The 22,404-nt window shown below is 39.2% G+C and overlaps 1 protein-coding gene across 2 annotated transcripts in view; it reads right to left on the bottom strand.

Moving 5' to 3' along the window:
* The window catches only part of ITFG1 (integrin alpha FG-GAP repeat containing 1), a 92,035-nt gene that overhangs the window by 68,264 nt on the left and 1,367 nt on the right, over positions 1–22,404 (bottom strand). For both annotated transcript variants that reach the window (XM_087971494.1, XM_087971493.1), the window contains exons 2-7: positions 19,559–19,631; positions 18,707–18,846; positions 16,614–16,671; positions 16,375–16,449; positions 10,986–11,080; positions 473–534 (exon numbers count right to left, since the gene is read on the bottom strand). In XM_087971494.1, coding sequence (XP_087827620.1) covers positions 473–534; positions 10,986–11,080; positions 16,375–16,449; positions 16,614–16,671; positions 18,707–18,846; positions 19,559–19,631 — 503 coding nt within the window. The remainder of the gene's footprint in view (positions 1–472; positions 535–10,985; positions 11,081–16,374; positions 16,450–16,613; positions 16,672–18,706; positions 18,847–19,558; positions 19,632–22,404) is intronic.

Genomic DNA, 22,404 nt, shown 5'->3' with positions numbered 1-22,404 from the left:
AAGGTTGGACACCCTTGTCCAAGACAGAGACTTTAGCATCCAGAAAAGAATCTGATTTCTCATTTAACCATTTTTTCCTCCATTTTTCCAATAGCGAAAAGAAAAAAAAATGGTCTCACTGGAATCAATATGAAGTATGGGCCCTGTCACAAGAAGGAAGTACCAAAATAAGGAACATTTTTTTTTCTTCCCAAAATTAGCCTGTTGACAAATCAAATACCAGCAATCCTACATAGGACATCACTGTGGGAGTCTTGCTCAACACACACATATATAAGGGCTACTGAGTGGCTTAATTGTCATCCATGCTAGATTGCTGCTCTTCAGGTGACATTCAGAAGTTCAAAACCAGCACTGACAATGGCTGGTAAGGTCCAGGTTCTTTATTCCTGAATTCAGTAGAATCAGCCCGGCCTGCATGAATACATAAGAATATAATTATTCCCGACTTCGCACGATGGAGTCTCTTTACCTGATTCACCCATATCTCAAACTGAGCTTCTCCAGCTTTGGACAACGTTGTCAGGAACAAATCTGTAAGATGCAAGCAACAAAAATCAACAAGGATCGACATATTCGGAGCTCACATTTTAAATGGATATTTAATTCAAGCCAGCATGCTTAAGCCTAATCCTAAAAGCTGTATTGAGGACTCTTCCTCCCTCCATATCACCCCCAGAGTATTTGGGGGGGGGTCAGCTGAGGACCCCTGCTATTTCTCCCTCAAGTAGATCAGGCATCTGAACTTAAGAGCACAGGGATGGAGATTGTTTGCTGGCCTTTATGTGCTTATAGACTTGATTTTTTGATTGTTGATGGATTGTTTTTAAAGATATTGAGTTTGGTGGAAACCATAGAAGAGGGATTGAGAGGCAGAGGGTTAGCTGTTGGTCTGTTTCTTCTTTGACCCAGGGCCAAGAGAGGTTACTGCTGGGGATTACCACTGGCTTTCTTCGTGAGGCTCTGGCAAAATGCTAAGAATTCAAAAAGATCTTTGCAGGCAACAAATCTGCTTCTTAACTTCCCTCATGGGGAAAAAAAATGACCCATAATGGTCTATTACCCTCCCCCCCCCAATTTCTATTTATTTTTAAAACGGAGGCAAGCTGAAAAGTAGCTTTATGGCAACAAACTATGAATATAAAATCCTTAAGTCTGTATTTGTTTTTCTTAGAACCAGCCAAGGATACAATAGTTGTGGTATTTAGTTACTGGATGGGTGGGTGGAATTTAGAAAAGGCAAAGGAAGAAAAAAGAAAAAAAAGAAAGAAAACAAAGAGCCAAACCACAAAGAACTAAGAAAAAAAAATTTAAATGTCAAAGAGATTTACCAAGTTAGCAGTACAAATGGTACTTGAAAGGAAATATATCTTCCCTTTATTGTTAATCCCTTTCTTTTCTTTGATACATTTTTCAGAACTGGCATCCTAAAAAATTCTAGGACACACCAGGTAAGTACTTTAAAATGAGGACAAAACCAGAACAAAGGCATAAAATGAAACCTGTTCTCGGGTTCACATCTAGTCCAAAGTGGAAGAGCTAAGATTATTTTGGATACGGATTGTTTTGTTGGATTTGTGGATCACATGGTGACTCAACTTATGACCTCAACAACTTACAACCAAAATTCTGGGCTCAGTTGTGGTCAGAAGTGGAGAACTACCTGTATGGTAGTTTCATCAGATGGATATTATATTAGTTTTGACTGACATGTTATAAAGATCAATGAAGACTTTTCTTTTGGGATTGTCACCATTAAGTCATTTTTCTGACAACTACCCTTTGAAACCAAAGATCTCCCAGTTAGCCACGCACTGTGAATAAGCCTACTATACCTGAGTGAGCTCTTTAACTTTATACTTACGTTCCGGTGGTATATAAGCTAAACATTACTTGTAAGCAAACCAATTAATTCCTGATTTGCATTCTCATAGAAAACAAAACCTTACTGAGAAAGAATGATTCAAATGTAATTGTGTAGCACAACATTAGCGCCCACACACTATTCAAATGGCATTTTCCAAAGTTCTTGAAATATAATTGCATGCTGGTAAGGCTTTTTGTTACTTAATGTTATCCTTCTGATTCATTACTTAAATGTATTGGGTTGTTTTTTTTAAAGATGTTTTGCAAAACAATATTTCCAAGGCAGGAATATAAATCACCAATGGTCTCTCCCCCCCCCCTCCAAGGTTTCTGTTCCATCACCTTCGAATGGATGGATGGATGGAGTTGCATCAGACTGGGAAATGATGCAGTGGGAAGAAGCAAATAGATACAAATGAGGTTTTCCATCTCCATTGGATCGTGGCGGTGCTGCCAGTCAACCAAGAGTCACTGTATCACTGAATGCCTATTTTAGTGGGCACCTTTGGGTCCGTCTTGACTTTGGGTAACTACAAATCCATGTAATTTCCTTAGCAATATTGTCAGGAACCGTTTCACATTGCCTTTCCTCCTAAGGTGGAGAAAAAGGGGCTATTCTAGAGACATCCGTGCAAAAGGCAAAACTCAACTCTTGTAGCTTAAACAGTAGATCAAACTGGCACTCTCTCAAATGCCCAAGAAAACAAAACTGCATTTATCTGTCATGAAAATCCCACTCTATTTGGGATCATTATGACAATTGGCATAAGGAAAAACTCAGCTACTCCAAAAATATGGACATGTACAGAACTGGTTTCAATGCCAGTTGATTTTCATCGTCTATGGACATTCTCCATCATCTAGGTCATGGTGCTTTTTCAAAAGGCAAATGGACTTTTTTGTTTTTTTGTTTTCCCTTTAAAACATTTCACTTCTCATCCATGAATCTTTTTCAGTTCACTTGCCTATCGAAAAGTACCATTGATTTTAATTGTATGTGAACTCTAAGAATAAATTGGACCTTGAATTAATAAGTCATGGATAAAGGAAAGATATGTAAAAGTTGAAAATAATCAGTTTTCTCATTAGAGGTACCTAAGAGCATTACTGTTAGGGACTCCGATGGTATTTTGGGCAAGTTTCAAGATTAATGCCAAGTGTGGCTGGTGTATTTTTCCAAAATAATTGGAAGGGCATTACAATTTGAAGACAAAGGCATATAGGACAGTTTGTAAAATTAAATTTAATGAAATCATGATCATTAAAAAAAGGAATCTTAAGAGTTGAACGCTATTGCAAAATAAACCAAACCCTCACTAGTGCAGAAACTAGTGAAATATATTAAAAATGACCAATAAGACCCAAGTTGATTAATAGCAAAAAGAAATCCAGGCAAAAAGAATATCAAAAATATTACTAATGGCACCATTGAAATTGTGGCAGAAAAATTCCATAATTAGGTTGAAGTCGGGCTACTCAAGAGAAGGAATGAAGGTAGAACAGAAATTAAAATTATTTAAAAAGTCATATGGCAGCCCTTTTAAAGAGGATCTGACCTCAAAGTGCTCCTAATTAACCACTTGTTCTGTACAATTAGGAATCTTCAGTCTCATACTTCGTTTTTTTAAAGACAAACCTGTAATAAATTGGAAAGTAGGTGCTGGCTTGTAAAAGGCTAGTTTTATTGCTAGTTATGACAACTAGACCTGATTGCATCTTAGCTTCACCCATGCTCATGTTTCTCTCACAAATCTATCTCTTTAGTGGAATAAAGACATTATCATTCATAGTCCAAAAGGAAGAAGAAGAAAGGAACCCAGCAATTTGCAGTACAAAAGGCAACACAATTGCTGAGTTTTTCTCCCAATGATTATCCCTGCCTGCCTTTTCTGCTTTTTGCAGAATCTGCTACAGATATTCTCCTGAATAAAAAGAACCAAAGTACCTGGAATCCCCCCCCCCCCCACACACACACAAACAATGCCTACATGGATTGTGGCTTAAGACGTGAAACATAGATACATCTGGTTGCATCTAGGTCAATAGCTGTGGGGTAAAATCTTCACAGTCAGCCACTCGGTTTTCTTTTCCAGCACATTCCTTTCATTCATTTCAACAGAAGGTATCAATTGTGACAGTTGTGTGCTTCTTTTTCCATCATTACAAGCCATTTAACCCAAGTCACTGAACTTTGAGATGCATACATTGCATTTCCAGATCCATTTTCTATGTTCAGGGAAACTTGGCAGGCAGTTCCCTGCTTGTAGTGATGGAAAAAGAAGCACACAACTATCACAATTGATACCTTGGCAGTTTGCAAGTTTTCTTTTTTTTCTTTTAAAAGGAGCTTAGTTGCTTTTTACGATATTCCTGTCTATCGTCTGGGACATTTGGATTTTAGACAGAACCTGCATGCCCAATGCAGTGCTGCAACATATTCTTTGGTCCTCAAAGTTTTCTGTCTCATTTTTTTTAACAGATTGTTTTAATTAAAAAAAACAAAACAGCGACGAATAGAAAACCTTGATACTTCAAGCCAAAGGCATTGGCTTTAAACATCAGCTCTATCTGCAATGTCTCTGGATCCTACATAGATCCACAGAGAGATTCTTAAGAAAGAAAATGTTAGGTGGTTGGAGCTCAGCAGTGGGGTTTATTTTTTACCCTGCCCTGGTTCTTTTGTAAGCTCTGTGACTTGTCATACCCATCCAGGGAAGCATTTATAAAGTGTCTATAAGAGGATGTCAGAATTGTAACAATGGCCATAAAGGCGTAGAAACTTTTAAGTGGTTATGACTTAGTTTACGTACATCAGATGTTGGTGCCATGAAGGCCCTTCTAGCCTCAAGGCCTTTTCTGTTAGACCGCTTTGACTGCCCAAAATGGATAGCATGGGGAAACAATGGCTTAAACCAGGGATTGCCAACCTTTTGGACCTCAGGGACCACCAAACTCATCATTTTAAATCCCACAGACCACTAATATGAATTTTGACTGACAGTGGCTTGCTTGACATTGGTGGGAAAGTCGGTCCCATATTCCAGAGCTGCAATAGTCACAGGACTGGCCTGTGCACCGGCCTGCCATGGATGAGCTGCTCTGGGATGACCAAAGGGCCAGTCTTGTGACTACTGCAGCTCTGGAATATGGGATGGATTTTCCCACCAATATCAGCAAGCCACCCCGGGGCGGATTTCCCGCTCCCTCGAAGGGTGGGGGTCAGTGGGTGGGCGGGCGGGCCATGTGGGTGGCGCAGCCTTGTGTTCCCGTGGGCCATGTGGGTGGTGCAGCCTTGGGTTTCCATGCAGCCTGGATTAATTGCTTCGGGGGAGGGGGTGTTTTAGGGCAGTGGCCCCCAACCTTTTTTGTGCCACGGCCCAGTACCAGCATCACAAAATGATCCGCGGCCCGGTACCAGCATCAGCACGCATGACAAGGCAAGGCGAGCCGAGCGACCGGCCAGCCAGCCGTCCCCCGCTTCTCCCCGCCACCTTCAACTCCTCCTTTGTACCTTTGTCGATGGGCTTCGCTTCAGGACGGCTTTGGGACGGTCGCTTAGCTCGCCTTGCCTTGGGTGCTGAAAGAATCCTCGCACCTTAGTTTCGTTCGAAGCCCCCCCCTTCGATGAAACTAAGGCGCGAGGATTCCTTCAGGACCCAAACGCTGCTTTCCAACTGGAAAAGCTCACCCGGAAGCACTTTCTCATCAAACAAGATGGCGGTGCCCAGCAAACCGGCGGCCCGGTAGGAAATGTTCCGCGGCCCGGTGGTTGGGGACCCCTGTTTTAGGGGGAACATTTCTCTGCGGACCACCAATATTTTCTCACGGACCACCTGTGGCCCACCACTGGTTTAAATTGAATTAGAGCATTTATTGGTAAGCATGGGTCAATCCAAAGGAAAAGAGTACAGTGCTTCTCTTGGATGAGAAGTGAAACGTCTTCAAGGAAAACCAAAGGAAGTCCAGTTGCCTTTTGAAAAAAGCACCTTTGGGACAACCATGACCTGGAGAACTGAGAATCTCCACATCCAGAAATACTTCTGTTCTGGGTTCAAAGCCAGCCATGTCTCTTTCCAAGATCCTCTATTCTCCCTTATCTCAACTTATGAGGAGCTTCATTGAAGCTTCATTGTTTTCCCAATGTGCCACTTTTATTATTTATTTATTTTTTTTGCATTTCTTCACGGCTTAGGAAGCCTCCAAGTATATTGTGTTGTTTTAGTTCTGTCAGGATTGGCAGTCGAGGGGTGGATCTGCTAAGAGACTACAGCAATGTAATTGCCACTTTGCTGTTTGACTAAAGACAGGCTAATCACAAAATTAAGCTATGTCAACGTAAGGTGAAAAAAAAAAATGCAGCAAAACCAAGAGACTGAACTTCTGAGCACAAATATAGCTGACAATAAAGGCACCCCCCCCCTCTCTCACATTTACAAAGGAATTTTTTTTAGTCCAGAAGGGTTGAGTAAGCAACGTTAAGCGAAGAAATACATACATGCAACGTTAAGTTGAGAAAATACATGCAGTCTTCCCAAACTCTGTGAACATAAACCATTTCCTTATAAACCTTAGGTACACCTGACTTGTATCTATAAGGATTCCATTAGTTTAAACTGTGAGTATTTCATATTCAAGAATACATGGCAGCTCCCAATTATTAAGAAAAGGTTGACTTTATTTTTTTACATTTTGGTATCTCAACACCCATATATAAACCCCTGGTGAATGTCTTTAGCAACACACAGCTATAAATCTGTTTCTGCTAAAAAAACAATAACAACATTTCAATTCCTTGGGGTGGAGACAATATGTACTATGCTCTCCAAGTGGGGCAGAGTAGATCAATATTACTTGACATTAATCAAAGATGAAGAAGCATTAGAGTTAAAGTCAGTTTTTAAAAAAAAAAAATAGGAAAACTGTGTCAATAATGATTAGCACATACATACTAGGGAGTGTTATTTACATGGGTTATTGGGATGGGCTTTCTCAGTCAATACTCTCCTTCTCTGGAGTAGAATTTTTCTGGAGATCTGATTGGCTCCAGTTCGGAAGAGGAGGAGGAGGAGGAGAAAGAAATGAGAAGGAAAAAGAGAAAGAGGAGGAGGAGGAAAATGAAAAGATGAGGGAAGAGAAAGAGAAGTGAAGGAAGGGGAAGGAGGAAAAAAAGGAGAAAGAGATGAAGGAAAAGAAGGAGGAGATGAAAGAGAAGGAGGAGAAGGAGAAGGAAGAGAAAAATGCAACAGCAGAAGCAAAATCTGACATTTTCAAAGAGCTTCCAGGGTTGGATTGAAATTGTCCCCCTCCCACCCCTCTCCTACCCCCCATGCAAGGAAAGCATTTGCATTTGAATGTTCCCCCGGGGCACGGAGAATTTCTTTATGGAATTTATGTTTTAATCCTATTATTGTATTAAACCCCATAAGCCGCTCAGAGATGGTTCTCATCAGAGCAGCATGAAAACCAGATGGATGGATAAATGACTCTAAAGGGATAAAGCTCCCTTAAGATACCTATGCTATCAATACTGTTAAAAGCAATTTCATTTTGAAATGTTCATTGAAGGGACAAATTACTTAAATAGCATTAACTGCATACACAGTGCCTTAGACAAAGAATACGGGGAGATAGATAGATAGATAGATAGATAGATAGATAGATAGATAGATAGATAGATAGATAGATAGATAGATGGATGGATGATAGGTGACAGATGGACAGACGGATAATGGAAAAGAGGTAATAAGGATAGTGAAATACAAAAAATAATAGAAATGTTAAACAAAGAAAAATATTCTAGGGTTTCAGGAATATATTTAAGACACAGAATTATGGTTCAATATCAATACAATATCACCAAATCTGGGACATATATTATATGTAGAAAAGATATATCTTAGAAAAAGATAAAGAATCCAGAAAGTTACTTCCAAGTGTCTCAACATGTTCCTTTTCTGAACAACAGATGTTCTTATACCCCAAAATACATTACATGCATAATTTTTGTTAGGTAACCGATACAATTCCCAAACAGATTGGAAGGACTGTAGAAACAGCTCTTTAGATCTCAGCTAAGTAAGTATACCAGTTAGGAAAGTGGGTGGTAAAACAGCAGTTTGCAATATATTAGGGGGGGGGGAAACCTGAACTTGGCATAAAATGTTGCAAGTAAAAATGATTCCCCTCACCTCCTTTTTCCATACATACTTTAAATGTTATAATAAGATCACTATCAAAAACAGTTTAGCTACTTTTATTATTTTTGGCCCGTTTGCAAAAGAAAGAAAGAAAACGTTCTCTATATGTAGAACAACCTGGTATTTGGGTTTTTTTCCACTCCGCTTTGCCTTTGATCTTTCAAACAATTTCTTTCCTCCAATTCCACTTTTTTTATTCCCCCTGAAGCCTTTTCAGTCATTGTATTTATCTCTCCGCCATAATCCAACCCACTATAATCAATAAAATCGTATTGATTCATCACTTGTGATATCACCTGGGTTTTTGGTGTTTTTTTAAACACATTGCAGAAAAAAAACAACAGGATTAAAAACGTGAAACATACAGAGAGATAAGAAAGCCAAAACCAAATCAAAGGAGACATTCAAACAGACCCAGAACAAAAAAGCAAAGAGAGAAGGAGGTGGGGAAACCAAGTCAGGGTTCTTTTAAACCTGGAAGATGAAAGAACCTGGGAGACTCACACTCTTAATAATCATAATAATCACCGAGGTGGGAAAAGGTGAAGGGAAATCAACAAGGCACAAGGAGCCTACAGAGGCGGATAATGCAAGAACCCTCGTAATCAATCAAATGAGATCTGTGATCTCCCTTCGTTACCTACTAACCAAAAGAAAATTCCCTGATATCATGGAGCAAAGTGCAAAACCTGGCAATGTTTTTGAGATTAAAAATGCCTTAATAACAAGAGTCATACTCATGTCAATTGGAATCAAGAAACTGCCTTTCCATTTTTGTTGGTTTGTTTCCCTTTTGATTATGTTGTTATAAATCTTGACACTGTTGTATTGTTTCAATGCAACAACGCTGGCGTGGTGTTAAAAGTTGTTAACATTCCTCTGTTTGGATTAACTCGGACTATTGAAAATGGGGGGTGGGGGGGGGAAAGAGAGAGATTCTGTCCATTTTTAATTATAGTTTAGGATAGCGACAGGACAAGCGTAAAATCATTCCTGGCCTCCGTTTTGAAAGTTGGCGCTTTAAAAAAACAAAAAAAAGGGCAATGTTATTTGAAGCAAGAGAATCGTGATGTTAACTGCAACATGAGGTCAAAAAATTAAATTAACCCCTAATGTGAGAGAAACCCAAGACAGCAGAGGATAGCTCTTTATTTATTTCTCATATTTATACAGCAGCCCATCTAACAATCAAGCAACTCTATCAATAGTATGCATAGCATGGCCTATTGAGAAGAAGTCTAAGAGGAACAGAATAGAATGAAAGAACAGAATTTGGTCAGATAGCATTATTCAGAGAGAGAGAGAGAGAGAAAGAAAAACTCTTCCCCTTAAAATACTTATTAATAGGAAAGAAGGAAGATGTGAATTTAGATGAGAAAGGAGTTCTAGCAGGTCTCAGAATTTTTTTTTAACAGAATAATATAGTTTGGGTGGGTCCTTGGAGGACATCTAGTCCAACCCCCTGCTCAAAAGCAGGAGACCCTATACCAGTTCAAACAAATGTCCAATCTCTTCTTAAACCCTCCAGTGATAGAGCGTAGGGCAGGAACAACCACAAAGCAGATACTATGGAAAAAGGGGGATTCCTGTTAAGACTCCCAGCCAACTCAGCCAATTTTAAATAGTACTAATATAATATCTGAAGTAGTCAAACTTCAGGTAGAACTGAAAAAGCTTCTTATAGATGAGAAGCTAAATATTTTCAAAGAAAACAACAACAAAGCACAGTCACCTCTTGAAAAAGCATGTTTGGGCTAATCATGATGTTCTGAGACCCAGGATTCGTCAATTGTAATTATTCACAAACTTGTTTTAAAAGCAAAACCTATTTTGTTGCAATGCCGGGAATTGTTTTCATTCCCAGCCGGAATTAATCTTAAACAGTCCCCCAAGATAAGCACACACCTTTCAGTTTTGTGGAATGCTGCCAAAAACTCCCATTAACTATAAAAAAAACCAACCGAAGTACAAGAAAAAAAACAACCAAAGTACACAGAGCTTCAAGGAGGACTCGGAACCGATCGAACTACTTTGCTTCCTGCAAAGGTTTTGTTATCTTGGCCTGACTTTTATCCCTTATGGGAGGAGCAATCACCTCCCAGCCTTACTCCCAAGTCGCCCCTTCTGTTTCAGCTGATCTCACCTTCTAGCAGCTCTGCACACACGCACACTGGGACCAGGCTCCCCTGGTTCCTCTGCCTCGCTGCTGCCAGACTCCGGAGGCTCCGGAGGCCCTGCATCCGATGCAGGACTCTCGTCCGAGTCCCCTCCAGACTCCCTAACTGGTCCCCTTTCTTCCCCACTGTCCGATTCCACTGCCATCTGCACTGGCTGCTGGCGAACCACAACACATGACATGGAGGATTGAGAACCTCCATAGACACTTAAGACATTTGGGTGTAACAGGTTTTCAGCAAACATGAGTCATGGGCGGTCATGTCCAGATAGGTAGACGTCAGCTCCCAGGTGACGGTGAAATTCTGAGATTTGAAGTCCGCGTGCCTCGAGGTTGCCAATTTTAGGAAACACTTGATGAAGACGGATGAACGTCTACTTTGAATTGAGCTCAACTTCTCATGACTTTACGGCAGTACAATATAGAAAGGGTTTTTATTTTTGCCATTGCCTTCTTCTGGGATTTTTTTAAAAAATAAATAGTGTTGATAATTCCTAAGGGGGTCTCCCTTTCAAACACAGAATTTTATCTAATGGATAAATTTATCTAATTGGATCCGATGTATTTCCCCCCCAGTTTTTCAAGATCAGAGATGAGCAAAATATTTTGAATTGGAAATAGGCTGTTTCGACCTTGCTGACAGCATTCCTCACCGAAAACCTTTTGCACGCCTCTCGCTTAATATTCGCTGCCGTTTTGCATCTACATCATAGGAAAACTTTTAAAAGTTTTAAAAGGAGACTTACCTGCTGTGAAATCCTGATTCATATCGATGAATGCATGGGAATGAGGCTTAAACACTGCATGTTCTACATCCGGCATTTGGTGCCACGTTAAATTCCTGAGAAGCAACAATTTGACAATTAATAGCTTATATGCATTTTGTGAGGTTCTTCACATATATAAATAGTTATCAGACTGATGCATTTTTTTTTTTAGTTTGAATTAGGCAGGTAAGAAACACAGTGTACCATATTCACCATAAAATGAACTAGCTTGTATGACTTAAATGGAATGAGTTGAGTTAAAATCTGGGAGTCTGACTTTACTGTATTTTCTTTTGCTATTAATTAGAAAAACAAACAGAATGCTAATTATTTGATAGGCATTGCACTGTGCCAGAAATAACCTCGGTATGCATGTTCCCTCATAGAGGATAAGCCAAATTTAGCTGCACAAAATGCAACATTAAGTCCTACCACTGCTCAGAATAATGAAATATACACTTTATCTGTCTTTTTTTAAATTAAAAAAAGGGAGACATGATTAAAGTAATTTACCAATCGCCACAGAAATTGCAATAAGCAAAAAGCTTGCACCTTCTTTTACACGAGTGCCAAAAATATTCAGACTGTAGGGGAATCTTACGATATTTGCTCTCAATACTAGTTGAATAGCAATAGCACTTAGACTTATATACTGCTTCACAGTGCTTTACAGCCCTCGCTAAGCTGTTTATAGAGTCAGCCTCTTGCCCCAACAATTTTGGGTCCTCATTTTACCCACCTCAGAAGGATGGAAGGCTGAGTCAACTTTGAGCCTGGTGGGATTTGAACTGCCAAACTGCAGGCAGCTGACAGCAGAAGTAGCCTCCAGTACTGCACTCTAACCACTGCACCACCGAGACTCATGAAGATGAAGATGCTATATTGAGCCCAGCTGGGGGGAAAAATGGTTCTGTGATGTTCTGGAAATGGCTGGTAAAAATTGGCCTGACAAGTACTAGAGTGAGAGGAAGTTGTCTTGAATCCATACGATCTGTGGTCATGGCTGGCTCAGGGGAATTCTGGGAGTTGAAGTCCAAAAAATCATGGCAAAGTTGCCATAGTTGCCCACTGTCTGGCCCCTTATCAATCCTTTCTGCCATTTGATGGGCAGAACATTGTTCTCCAATATGTTTTGCATCCCTGCATCTTGGCAATTTGGACCATGCCTCAGAAAAAAACCAAAACCACAAAGAGCCAAATTACCTTGAATGCCTTTTTTCCATAAAGAACAAATGCTGTCCTTTGTTGTTTGTAATTATTTGATCAAATTGAGAGGCTGCCCACCTCACTCAACAGCGAGTGACTCTGGCCGACCAGCTGTCAAGGCAATCGGGCTGTGTGGATTAAACATCAATTTCGGTCGATAGGTTTGTTTGTTTTTAACTGGATTGGATTGCAACGTAAAAATAGGAATCCAATTCAGGCTTCTGTCCTTGTGATGCTCAATTCTAGTCATCGATCTACATTAAGAAGAAGCACATTTGGGCACTCGCAAAATTGCTCTCAGTAATTTTAATGGCACCCGCTCTGGATTGGGATAGGCCCATCACCCAATAGCCATGCCGTTGCAATTCTGCCTTAAATAGTTTCTGGAAGGTAGAGGTGTAACATCATACCTTGGAGTAGAAGGTCAAAGTAGCTGGAGCTCTGACACTTGCACATTTGCACATTTCTCATTTTGCAATGCTATTTTGAGCTCAGAACACTTTCTGAAACCTTAGAGCAGCTGTTTGAAGTTAGAAGCAGGGCGTCGTGAGCTTGAAACGTTTCGAATTTGAATCAATTTACACTTTGCCAATAACGGGGGTTTGGAATTTTTCTTTCGGTTCGGTTTTTTTGTCTGTCCCAATTTGCACCTTCCCTGGCATGTTTTCAAAGATCTTCCCATCTTCTAAAAAATGAGTACAGATAGTCCCTCGATTTACAACTTTTTCATTGAGTGACCGTTTGAAGTTACAACGGCCCTGAAAAAAGGGACTTATGACCATTTCCCACACTTATGGCCATTGCGGCATCCCCATGGCCACATGATCAAAATTGGGATGCTTGGCAACTGACTCATATGTATGATGGTTGCAGTGTCATATAATGGTCATATGATTCCCTTTTGCAGCCTTCTGACAAGCAAAGTCCATATTAGAACCAGATTCATTTAACAATTGTGTTAGTAACTTAACAACGGCAGTGATTTACTTAACAACTGTGGCAAAATTCACTTAACAAATGTTTCAGTTAGCAACAGAAATTTTGGGCTCAATTATGCTCATATGTTGAGGACTATCTGTAACGAAGAACTCAACTAGCAAACAACTGTCTAATAATTTACTTTTGGAGTGGTAACTGAAAATAGGCTGAACTGTATATAGACAGAAGGAGACCCAATTTAAGTCTTAAAAGAATAATTAAAACTGTGTTAGTAAGACAACTGTTCGCAATAAGAAACAAAGGAAAAAATATGAATAAGCCAGGCCATTTGCCTCAAAGTTTTTTTTAAGCTGATGATTAAAATACATTTAATTGAAATTGCTATGCTGCTAAACCTCTGACCAGTTCATTCAATGATTAAGTATTCTTTAAGAAGATTTGGCTTAAGATGTTTATTCCCTTGAGTCTCGCTTTCCAACTAAGTCTCCTCTGTTGATTAATACATCAATGGAATTTGATTTCTGTACCTGAGCTATTTGAAAGTTGATTTAAATTGAGAGAAAAACTAGTGCCATATAGGTTCAGGCAATTAAAAATGTTTTGCTCACACATTTTGTTCCATTGGGCAAAAAAAAAAAAAGATACTTCACAGCATTGCTAGCTGTTTTGCACAATATATCAACCAAGTAGTTTGTGGCTCAACACCTTAAGGGAACTTGGATTTTGTCTTACCACGTGCATGACTATTAAAACATATTTCATTTGTTAGGAAGAGAACTAAGAATAGGGAGGTGTGTTTTTTTCCCTTAACAGTTCAAAAGCTGCTAAAATCTTCTAACAAAACTCATGCAAGGTTGTAATTACTGCCGTATAATCCCTGAGCAGTTTGCAGGCTTTGTTTTGTAAGGTCACAGGTTTTATAGAGTAATCTCGATAAGACTGAAATTACCTTAATGGTCAACTAATAACCCCATTTGAAAAGTAGGCCCACCTATATTTATACCATACAAACATGAAGCATGCTTTCTAAAACAAAACACTGCTTTTTACGCTACACATTTGTCCTGTCCAAGAAAATGCCACAAACAGATTTCTGGGGCAAAATCCAACCTGTACCAACTATCACAATTTGTGTCTTCAAATACCAGGGTTTTAATTTACTTCATTTACTTAAATGACTGGATCTTTTCCCTTTTTTTATTTAACAAAAGTTAATTCCGAAGGATACCAAACATGTTGCTTAATTAAAATAGTTAGGTGCCTGAGGGGGACACAAGTTAGAAAATTGCTGGGCTGTTTCTATGGAAACAGGAGAATAATCTGATTGACTTCTCTAAGTGTGACGTGTTTGTCTTGACAGAACTGCTACAAAGCCTCCGGGAAGTGCAAAACGCTTCACAATAAATCATTTTACTTTTGAGGTGATGAGCTCTCTTATTACCTGTAAAAGTGCAACCCCTGTCCAAACACGGCAGTCCTCTGGGTGTGTCCCATAAAAAAGGGCATTATACATTCCTCCAAATTTCTAATACTAAGAAACCTGCATGGTCGTAATTTTAAAAACATTTAGCTGATTTAAAATTAACCGAGAAACATTTTGTGCTCACGTGATTTTCTTTTAATGCAAACATTTAATGTAAATAACTGTAAACTGTGCCTAGCAAATATGGTATCAAGAAACTTTCTTCAGCTCCTTTCATTGCAGGTGAGAAAGAATGAATCTTCTATGAAACAGGTAGTCCTTGGCCTATGGTTATTTGTTCCAAGTTGCAACGGCACTGAAAAAAGTGACTTACGAGCAATCTTCACCCTTATCGCCACTGTAGTATACCTATGGTCATATGATCAAACTTCAGAGGCTTGGCAATCAGCGTCTATTGATGACAGTTAAAAGGTCTTGGGGGGGTCATCTGATCACCATGGTGACCTTCTTAGGTAGCTTCTGATAAGTAAAGTCAATGGCGGAAGTTGGGAACTAGCTAAATATGAGCCAGCAGTGTGCAGCAGCAGCCAAAAAAGCCAATGCAATCCTAGGCTGAATTACAGACGGATACAATCAAGATCAAGTGAGGAACTAATACCACTCTGTAAAGCCTCAGTAAGTCCACACCTAGAGTACTGCATCCAGTTTTGGTCACTACACTATCAAAAAGATGTTGAGACTCTAAAAAGAGAGCAGAGAAGCACAACCAGGATAATTAGGGGACTGGAGGATAAAACATACAATGAACAGTTATAGGAACTGGGTCTGGCTAGTCTAGGGAAAAGAGGGACCAGGGGAGACAGACAGGATAGCAGTCTTCCAATATTTGAGGGGCTGCCACAGAGAGGAAGTGGTCAAGCTGTTTTCCAAAGCACCTGAAGGCCAGACAAGGAATAATGGATGGAAACTGAACAAGGAGAGATTCAATAATGAGAAATTTTCTGACATTGAGAGCAATCAACCAATGGAACAGAAGTTACCTTCAGAAGTTGTGGGAGCTTCATCATTGGAGGCTTTCAAGAAGAGATTGGATTGCCATTTGTCAGAAATGGTGTAGGGTCTCCTGCTTGGGCAGGGGGATTGGACTAGATGACCTACAAGGTCCCTTCCAACTCTGTTAATCTAATCTACTCTAATGACCAGATGACAAAAGCGACATGACTTACTTAGCAACAGAATTTGTAGTCCCAAATGTGGTTTTAAACTGAGGACTATCCGTAAATATGAACCATAGGTTACAATTGCCTTGCAACAATTCAATTTTTCAGTTAATTATCAATGTATAGTCAAAGTTCGGTTCCATCAAAATACACAACCCTCAATTAGAAGTATTACAACTATTGTATGGATATTCCCCAAGATACAGCTATAACTTGAGCCCAAAATTTCTGTGGCTAGACAAGACAGTTGTTAAGTGAGTTTTGGCTCATTTTACGACCTTTCTTGACACAGTTGTTAAGTGAACTCTGGCTATTGACTTTGCTTGTCAGAAGGTTGCAAAAGATGAACACACGACTTTGGGACACAGCAACGGTCATAAATACGAGCCATTTGCCAAGTGTCTGAATTTTGATCACACGACCATGGGGGATGCTGCAATGGTTGTGTGAAAAACGGCCGTAAGCCCCTTTTTTCAGTGCCGTTGTAAGTTCGAATGGTCACTAAATGAACCATTGTAAGTCGAGGACCATCCGTATAGCAAACTCTTAGGATGCAACAGTAATGAAGAAATTAGCTTACCTGCCAATCAGTATTTCTGGCCTTTTCGATTCACTGGTAACGCCAAAGATGTCAGGAATTAAATCACCATTGAAACTTCAGCAGCAGCAGCAAAACAAAACCAAAAAAAGTTGGATATTCAAGTTACACCACCAATTTTATCCAATCTCGTTTATTTTTTTAAAAAAAAAATCAGATAAAAATGGTATCAACCTATAATTTCGCTCTTTAAAAAAATCTCACAATAAGCATGTACTTACTCCATGATTAATGGTTCATCATAAAATGTCTTATTTGCTACAAATTTACGATTTATATCTGGGGGGGGAAAAAGACAAAAAGAAAAAAAGGGGTCACATTTGTTACATTTTCACATTTATATACATTCAACTGGGTATTTGTTTTATTTCTTAGGATTCTTTGTATCTACTGCAGATTGAAATTAATCCTCTTCCTATTCCTGAGGAATATGGAACTGTCCAAGAGATTCTCCTATTTATTTCATCTGAGGGAGTGGGGGAAATGAAGAAACTAAAGGAGCTCAAGATAGATCTGTTTATTTACAGTCATAATACTTAAAGGAATTAACTGGCCAGACTATAACGTCCAATATGCATTCCTGTAGTGAAGTGTTTATGCTTTCGATCATGATTTTACTTTGATTGATAACAATAGGCCATAAAAGCACTATGCCCTGAACGGTGCATGAGTAATTCTAATGGAAGACAATACGATATTTCACATCACAGTTAAAAAAAGAAATTAAAAAAAAATTCACTGATGATACAGCAAGATTTAAATCAGACATTGCACAGCTCACCTTAATCAGACTGGTGTGTGCATTATTAAACAATTCTACAACAATTCCAACTGATGCATCCGTCTCTTGTCACAAATGGAGATATGGATAGAGGAACAAATCATGCTCCATGCTTATTCAGCCTATATATGCGTATATAATTTACACACACTCACGTAGATACACAATGCGTTATGCTAGACCAAAGGTGTTGGTCATATACAAAGGCATTACAGTGGAACCTCAGGTCACGAATGTTCCTGTTTGCGACCAAATCGGGTTCTGACCAAAAAATCCACCCGGTTTTTGAACCGTGTCACAATTCAAAAATCGGGTGGCGAACAAACCCGGGCGTAGCAGATTCCCTTGCTGCGGCAAGTTTCCCGTCCGCGTGTGCACAGTCGGTCATGCTTCCAATCACGACCAAATCGGGGTGCGACTGTAGTCCTGGAACGGATTACAGTTGCTACCCGAAGTTCCACTGTATCATCATCATCATCACCTTAGCCATTGTCCACGCACTGCAGGATGAAGGGCCTTCCACCTGTTTTCCAACCAATACGGTCCTACGGAGCTTCCTTTTGTGAATTGGGCCCGCCATGCTTGCTGATGTAGTCACTCCATCTTGTTTTAGGCCTCTTTTGTGGATGCTTTTGATCAAGTGGGATCCATTCTACGATCGCCTTGATCCACCTGCCATCAATTCTCCTTGCTATTGTGACCAGCGCATTTCCATTTCAATTCTTTTACTCGCTTGATATTGTATACTTTTATTGGTTCTCCAGTCGATGTGCAGGTCTTTCTATCCTGTCTTGTGATGCCAAGCATTTCTCTTTCCATGGCTCTTTGCGCTCCTTGTAGCTTTTGCATCGATTGTGAGGTTAGTATCCATGTTTCGGCGGCATAGGTTAGTGTTGGTAGCACATACCGATCGAAAACTTTTCCTCCTCAGGCATAGGGGGAGGTTGTTCTTGAAAATTATCCTTAGCTTGCCAAATGCCTGCCAACCACATTTAACACGGCATTCAATTTCCTTTATTGTATCACCTTCTGTTGAGATGCATTGGCCAAGATATATGTAGTGGTCTACTATGTCTAGTTCTTCTTCAGATATCAACTTTTTTTTTCTTTCTTTGGTGAATTTATTAAACATAACCTGACTCTTTTTCAGGCAGGTCTATTCTAGCTTGAGGTTGAGCAACATGTTTCTAGAATTTCAGCTAAATCAAAATGGAGGTATAAGGAGATATTACATATTTCTTGGCTACAACATGGCCTTCCACTATTACATAGTCTCTTGTGCCCAGGGAGAGTCAACAATTAAACCTTGACTTAGCTCTGATGATGTTACCTAGTTGGGTAATGAAACGTCTGCAAGAAAACAAGCAAGCTCAGAGAGCACCAAGGACCCCTCAAGGACTAAAACCTTTATGGGTAAACTGAATTAAAGTACATTCACCTCTCACATTCACCTCAGAAAAGGGATATTTATAGCTGCTTTGTAGAAGAACTCAATCAATATTTTCTGGATATTATCACTGCAATATAGCCTACCTAAAGTTTGATTATTTCCCCAGAAAATCCAGACTGATAGGTCAGCATTAGGTTGTTTTTTTGGACGAGTTGTCAAAAGGACATCCATTTGTGAGTCACCGTCGTAATCACCAGGAACTACACTGGTTATCACAACATCCCTAAAATTAAGGGAACAAAAGTTAAAAAGTACCAAGTATGCTATATCAAAACTAAAATGGAGAGAAATGCCACTTATATATGCTGCCTTACATATACTTGTTCTAGTTCAGGGTAAAATCTTAACAAAATAATATTCAGCACTGTACCTTCCTAAATTCTGTAGCTCTGATTAAATCTTAAATGATTTCACATTTCAGGACTAGTTCAGAGAACAGAAATTTTCATCCTCCAAAAACAATCTTCAAAGAGAAAAGTTTATCTTTATCTTATGCTTCTAAAAATGGCCACATCCCCTCTGCCCCGTTTATATACTGTTTCACATCAGAAAGCACAACAAGCAAGCTGAAAATAATCTACAATATTTTTCTGAAAACCGTTGGCTCATTAATACTTTTTAAAAGAAATGCCAATGTATATATTGCACGTACAGCTCTGAGCACATTTATTGAAAGGTACATTGTCTTCAAAAAGGGGCTTAGTTCATGTTATGTAGCGTTCGGCTTCATTATGAATGTAAAACATCACTATGAGTTAGATAAATCATGAATTATTACTGTAATCGTCTTTGAGGCTGCAGAAAATTCCCCATGTGAGCATTACAAAGCAGATCTTTGAGACCTGAGTATTATAGCAAGATTCATTTAACATTCAAATACATAGAACGAACAGCACACAAAATCCATTGGAACAATTCCAGTATGCTGCATTTACCTTAATAGTAATTTGACTTTAGGCTTAAAGTAGGGCTCATTTTGGTCCGCAAGGAAGATATTTAATTCACTCTCTGTAAAGGGAGAAGGAAATACATCCTTTTAAACAGCAACAACAAATATCAGATGGACAGTCTTTTAACTTTCTGCCTTCATGACTGCTTTTTCAACCCACCTTATTTTACCTCATCATCTAAATAAGAAGCACATATGGTGTCTTTTCCAGGTTTTGGGGGCATATATGTGTCAGGCTCACTAGCTAGACCAGATAAAAAACCAACTCCACAGGAAGGCTAAAATGACAGAACAACAGAATTGGAAGGGACCTTAAAGGTCATCTAGTCCAACCCACTGCTCAAGCAGGAGACTCTTTACCATTTCTGACAAGTGGATGTCTAGTCTCTGCCTTCAGTGACGAATCATCTATTGTTTTATTGAGATTGCCTATAGGAGAATCAAGCAACTCAGCCATACCTCCTTCTTCATATACTTTAGTGAATTAGAAAAGGGGTTGGCCACTTGTGGATGATATCTGAAAGTTCTGGGCTTTAAAAGTACAGTAACAGAGCTTATCTCTGTCATCTTGTTTACCCTGTATGATATGCATACATGGGTCATAATGATCAAGCTAAGTCTACTTAACATCCATGACGCTCTATCTTTATTGCATGTGTAAATGATAGAACACTTTCAGCACTTCCTGCAGGGGGCTAGACTAGAAGACCTCCAAAGTCCCTTTCAATTCTTATTCTATAATAGGTAAACTCCAAGTTCACACTGCAACTTCAGGAAAGTTTATTAGTTACTGCTGTATGCAGGAAGTCCTAAATTCTTTTAAATTCTCCCTTTTAAAAAAACATCCCTATGAAATTTTCAAACAATTAAAACAAATGCCTTAGTCTTCTTTAAAATATAGCTGTGAAATGAAAAGTAAACCAAATTGAAAAGAACTGTAACATATTTTTTTTACTTAAGATTTGCAAATTACATTTCCTACTGATCTGTATCAGTATACAATAAATCAAAGAAAGAGACTAGTATATTTAGAAAAGCAACAAACTTTCCTCTGCAGAGCCCAACCTACTGCTTTCCATTCCTTGTATATTTACAAATTTATCTCTTTGAAATTGCACAATTACCTGTTGTGGTTTATATAGTACAAAAAGCATGAAGAAAACTTAATAATCAAAACAGATAAACGGAGTGATAGCTATTGATGTAGTAGCAAAATCCTCCAGGGTAGGTATCATCCCTGATTTATTCATAAAGGTGTGGAATACACAAGTGCCAATTAAAAAAAGCTACATTTCTTTCATCCCTCTAGCACCCTTAAGATTCTTTTTTATATGGAGTTCAACCCACAAAACACTTTAGCATTCCATCAGTAACCACAAGGAGTTTCTCAAGCTTCATTCGTATCAGGAAATCACAATTGTGAGTTTAACAAAGTGCACCATGCCTTAATTTATTGTACACATAAAAAAACACAGACACTACTTGTCTTCAGACATATTGAAGCCAAAATGAAACAAGTAACTTTGTGACCTTTCATAAAGTAAACACATTAGCACAAGAAGAAAATTGCTTTCTGTGTCAGTAGTTATTTGGCAGAAGGATATCTGCTTTGTTTACATGCCAAAGAGAAACATTTATGGCACATTCTGGCTCATGATGTCGTCGACAATCATGACATTCAAGTCTCTTGTCTGCTAATCACATTTCAGCATGCTTTTTTCTTAACCAACAAAAGGAAAACAATGTAAGTAAACCAGTTTATGAATCACTGTTAGCCTTTGTTCCTATACCAACACATTTAAGAGGCCAAAACATTAAGAAGAAGGTACAAATACTATACAGGAAGATGTTAGTATCATTCTATGTGTTATACTTGCTATATTAAAATAATCCTGCATGATTATTTTGGATTCATTTGTTGGCAAATTCGTTTGTTGGTAAAAGCCAGTTTGGTGTGGTGGTTAAGGTACTAGCATAGAAAACCAGGAGACCAATTACCAATTTGGACCAATTACCAGGCTATGGTGAGTTCTAGTCCCATTTTAGGCATGAAAGTCAACCGGGTAACTTTGGGCCAATCAACAGGCGACTGGGAGTTCTACTCCTGCCTTAGGCATGAAAGTCAGCTGAGTGACTTGGGCCAAACACCAGGCGATGGCGAGTTCTAGTCCCACCTTCGGCATGAAAGCCAGCTGGGTGACTTTGGGCCAGTCTTTCTCTCTTAGCCCAGCTCTCATGGTTCTTGTTGTGGGGAAAATAAGGGGAGGAAGGAGCATGATGTATGTTTGCCACCTTGAGTTACTTATACAGTACAGGTAGTCCTTGGCTAAGTTCACTTAGTGACCATTCAAAGTTACACTGGCACTGGAAAAAGTGACGTATGACCAGTTTTTCTTTACACTTGTAACTGTTGCAGCATTCCCATGGTCTCCTGATCAAAATTCTGTAACTGACTCATATTTATGACGGTTGTAATGCCTCAGAGTCATACGATCCCCTTTTGCAACCTTTTGACAAGCAAAGTCAAGGGGGAAGCCAGATTCGTTTAACAACCATGTTACTAACTGAAACAACTGCCATGATTCATTTAACCACTGAGGCAAGACAGGCAGTAAAATGGAGCAAAACTCAACTTAACAAATGTCTCACTGAACAACAGAAATGTTGGGCTCCATTTTGGCCATAAGTTGAGGACTACCTGCATGATAAAGGTGGGGTACAAATCTAATAAAGAGGAATGAGATTTCCGTGCGCCTCTTGCTCCATCAGTTAAAACAAGTAAATGCAAGAGTAGCCAGGCAACATTTAACCTTTTATTTTGACATTCATCCT

This window comes from Notechis scutatus, chromosome 9 (genome assembly GCF_049901735.1).
Source record: "Notechis scutatus isolate UNSWTSFEM ecotype Mainland chromosome 9, rNotScu1.2, whole genome shotgun sequence".
NCBI classification, from domain to species: Eukaryota; Metazoa; Chordata; class Lepidosauria; order Squamata; family Elapidae; genus Notechis; species Notechis scutatus.
This window is presented reverse-complemented; position numbering and strand designations above follow the sequence as displayed.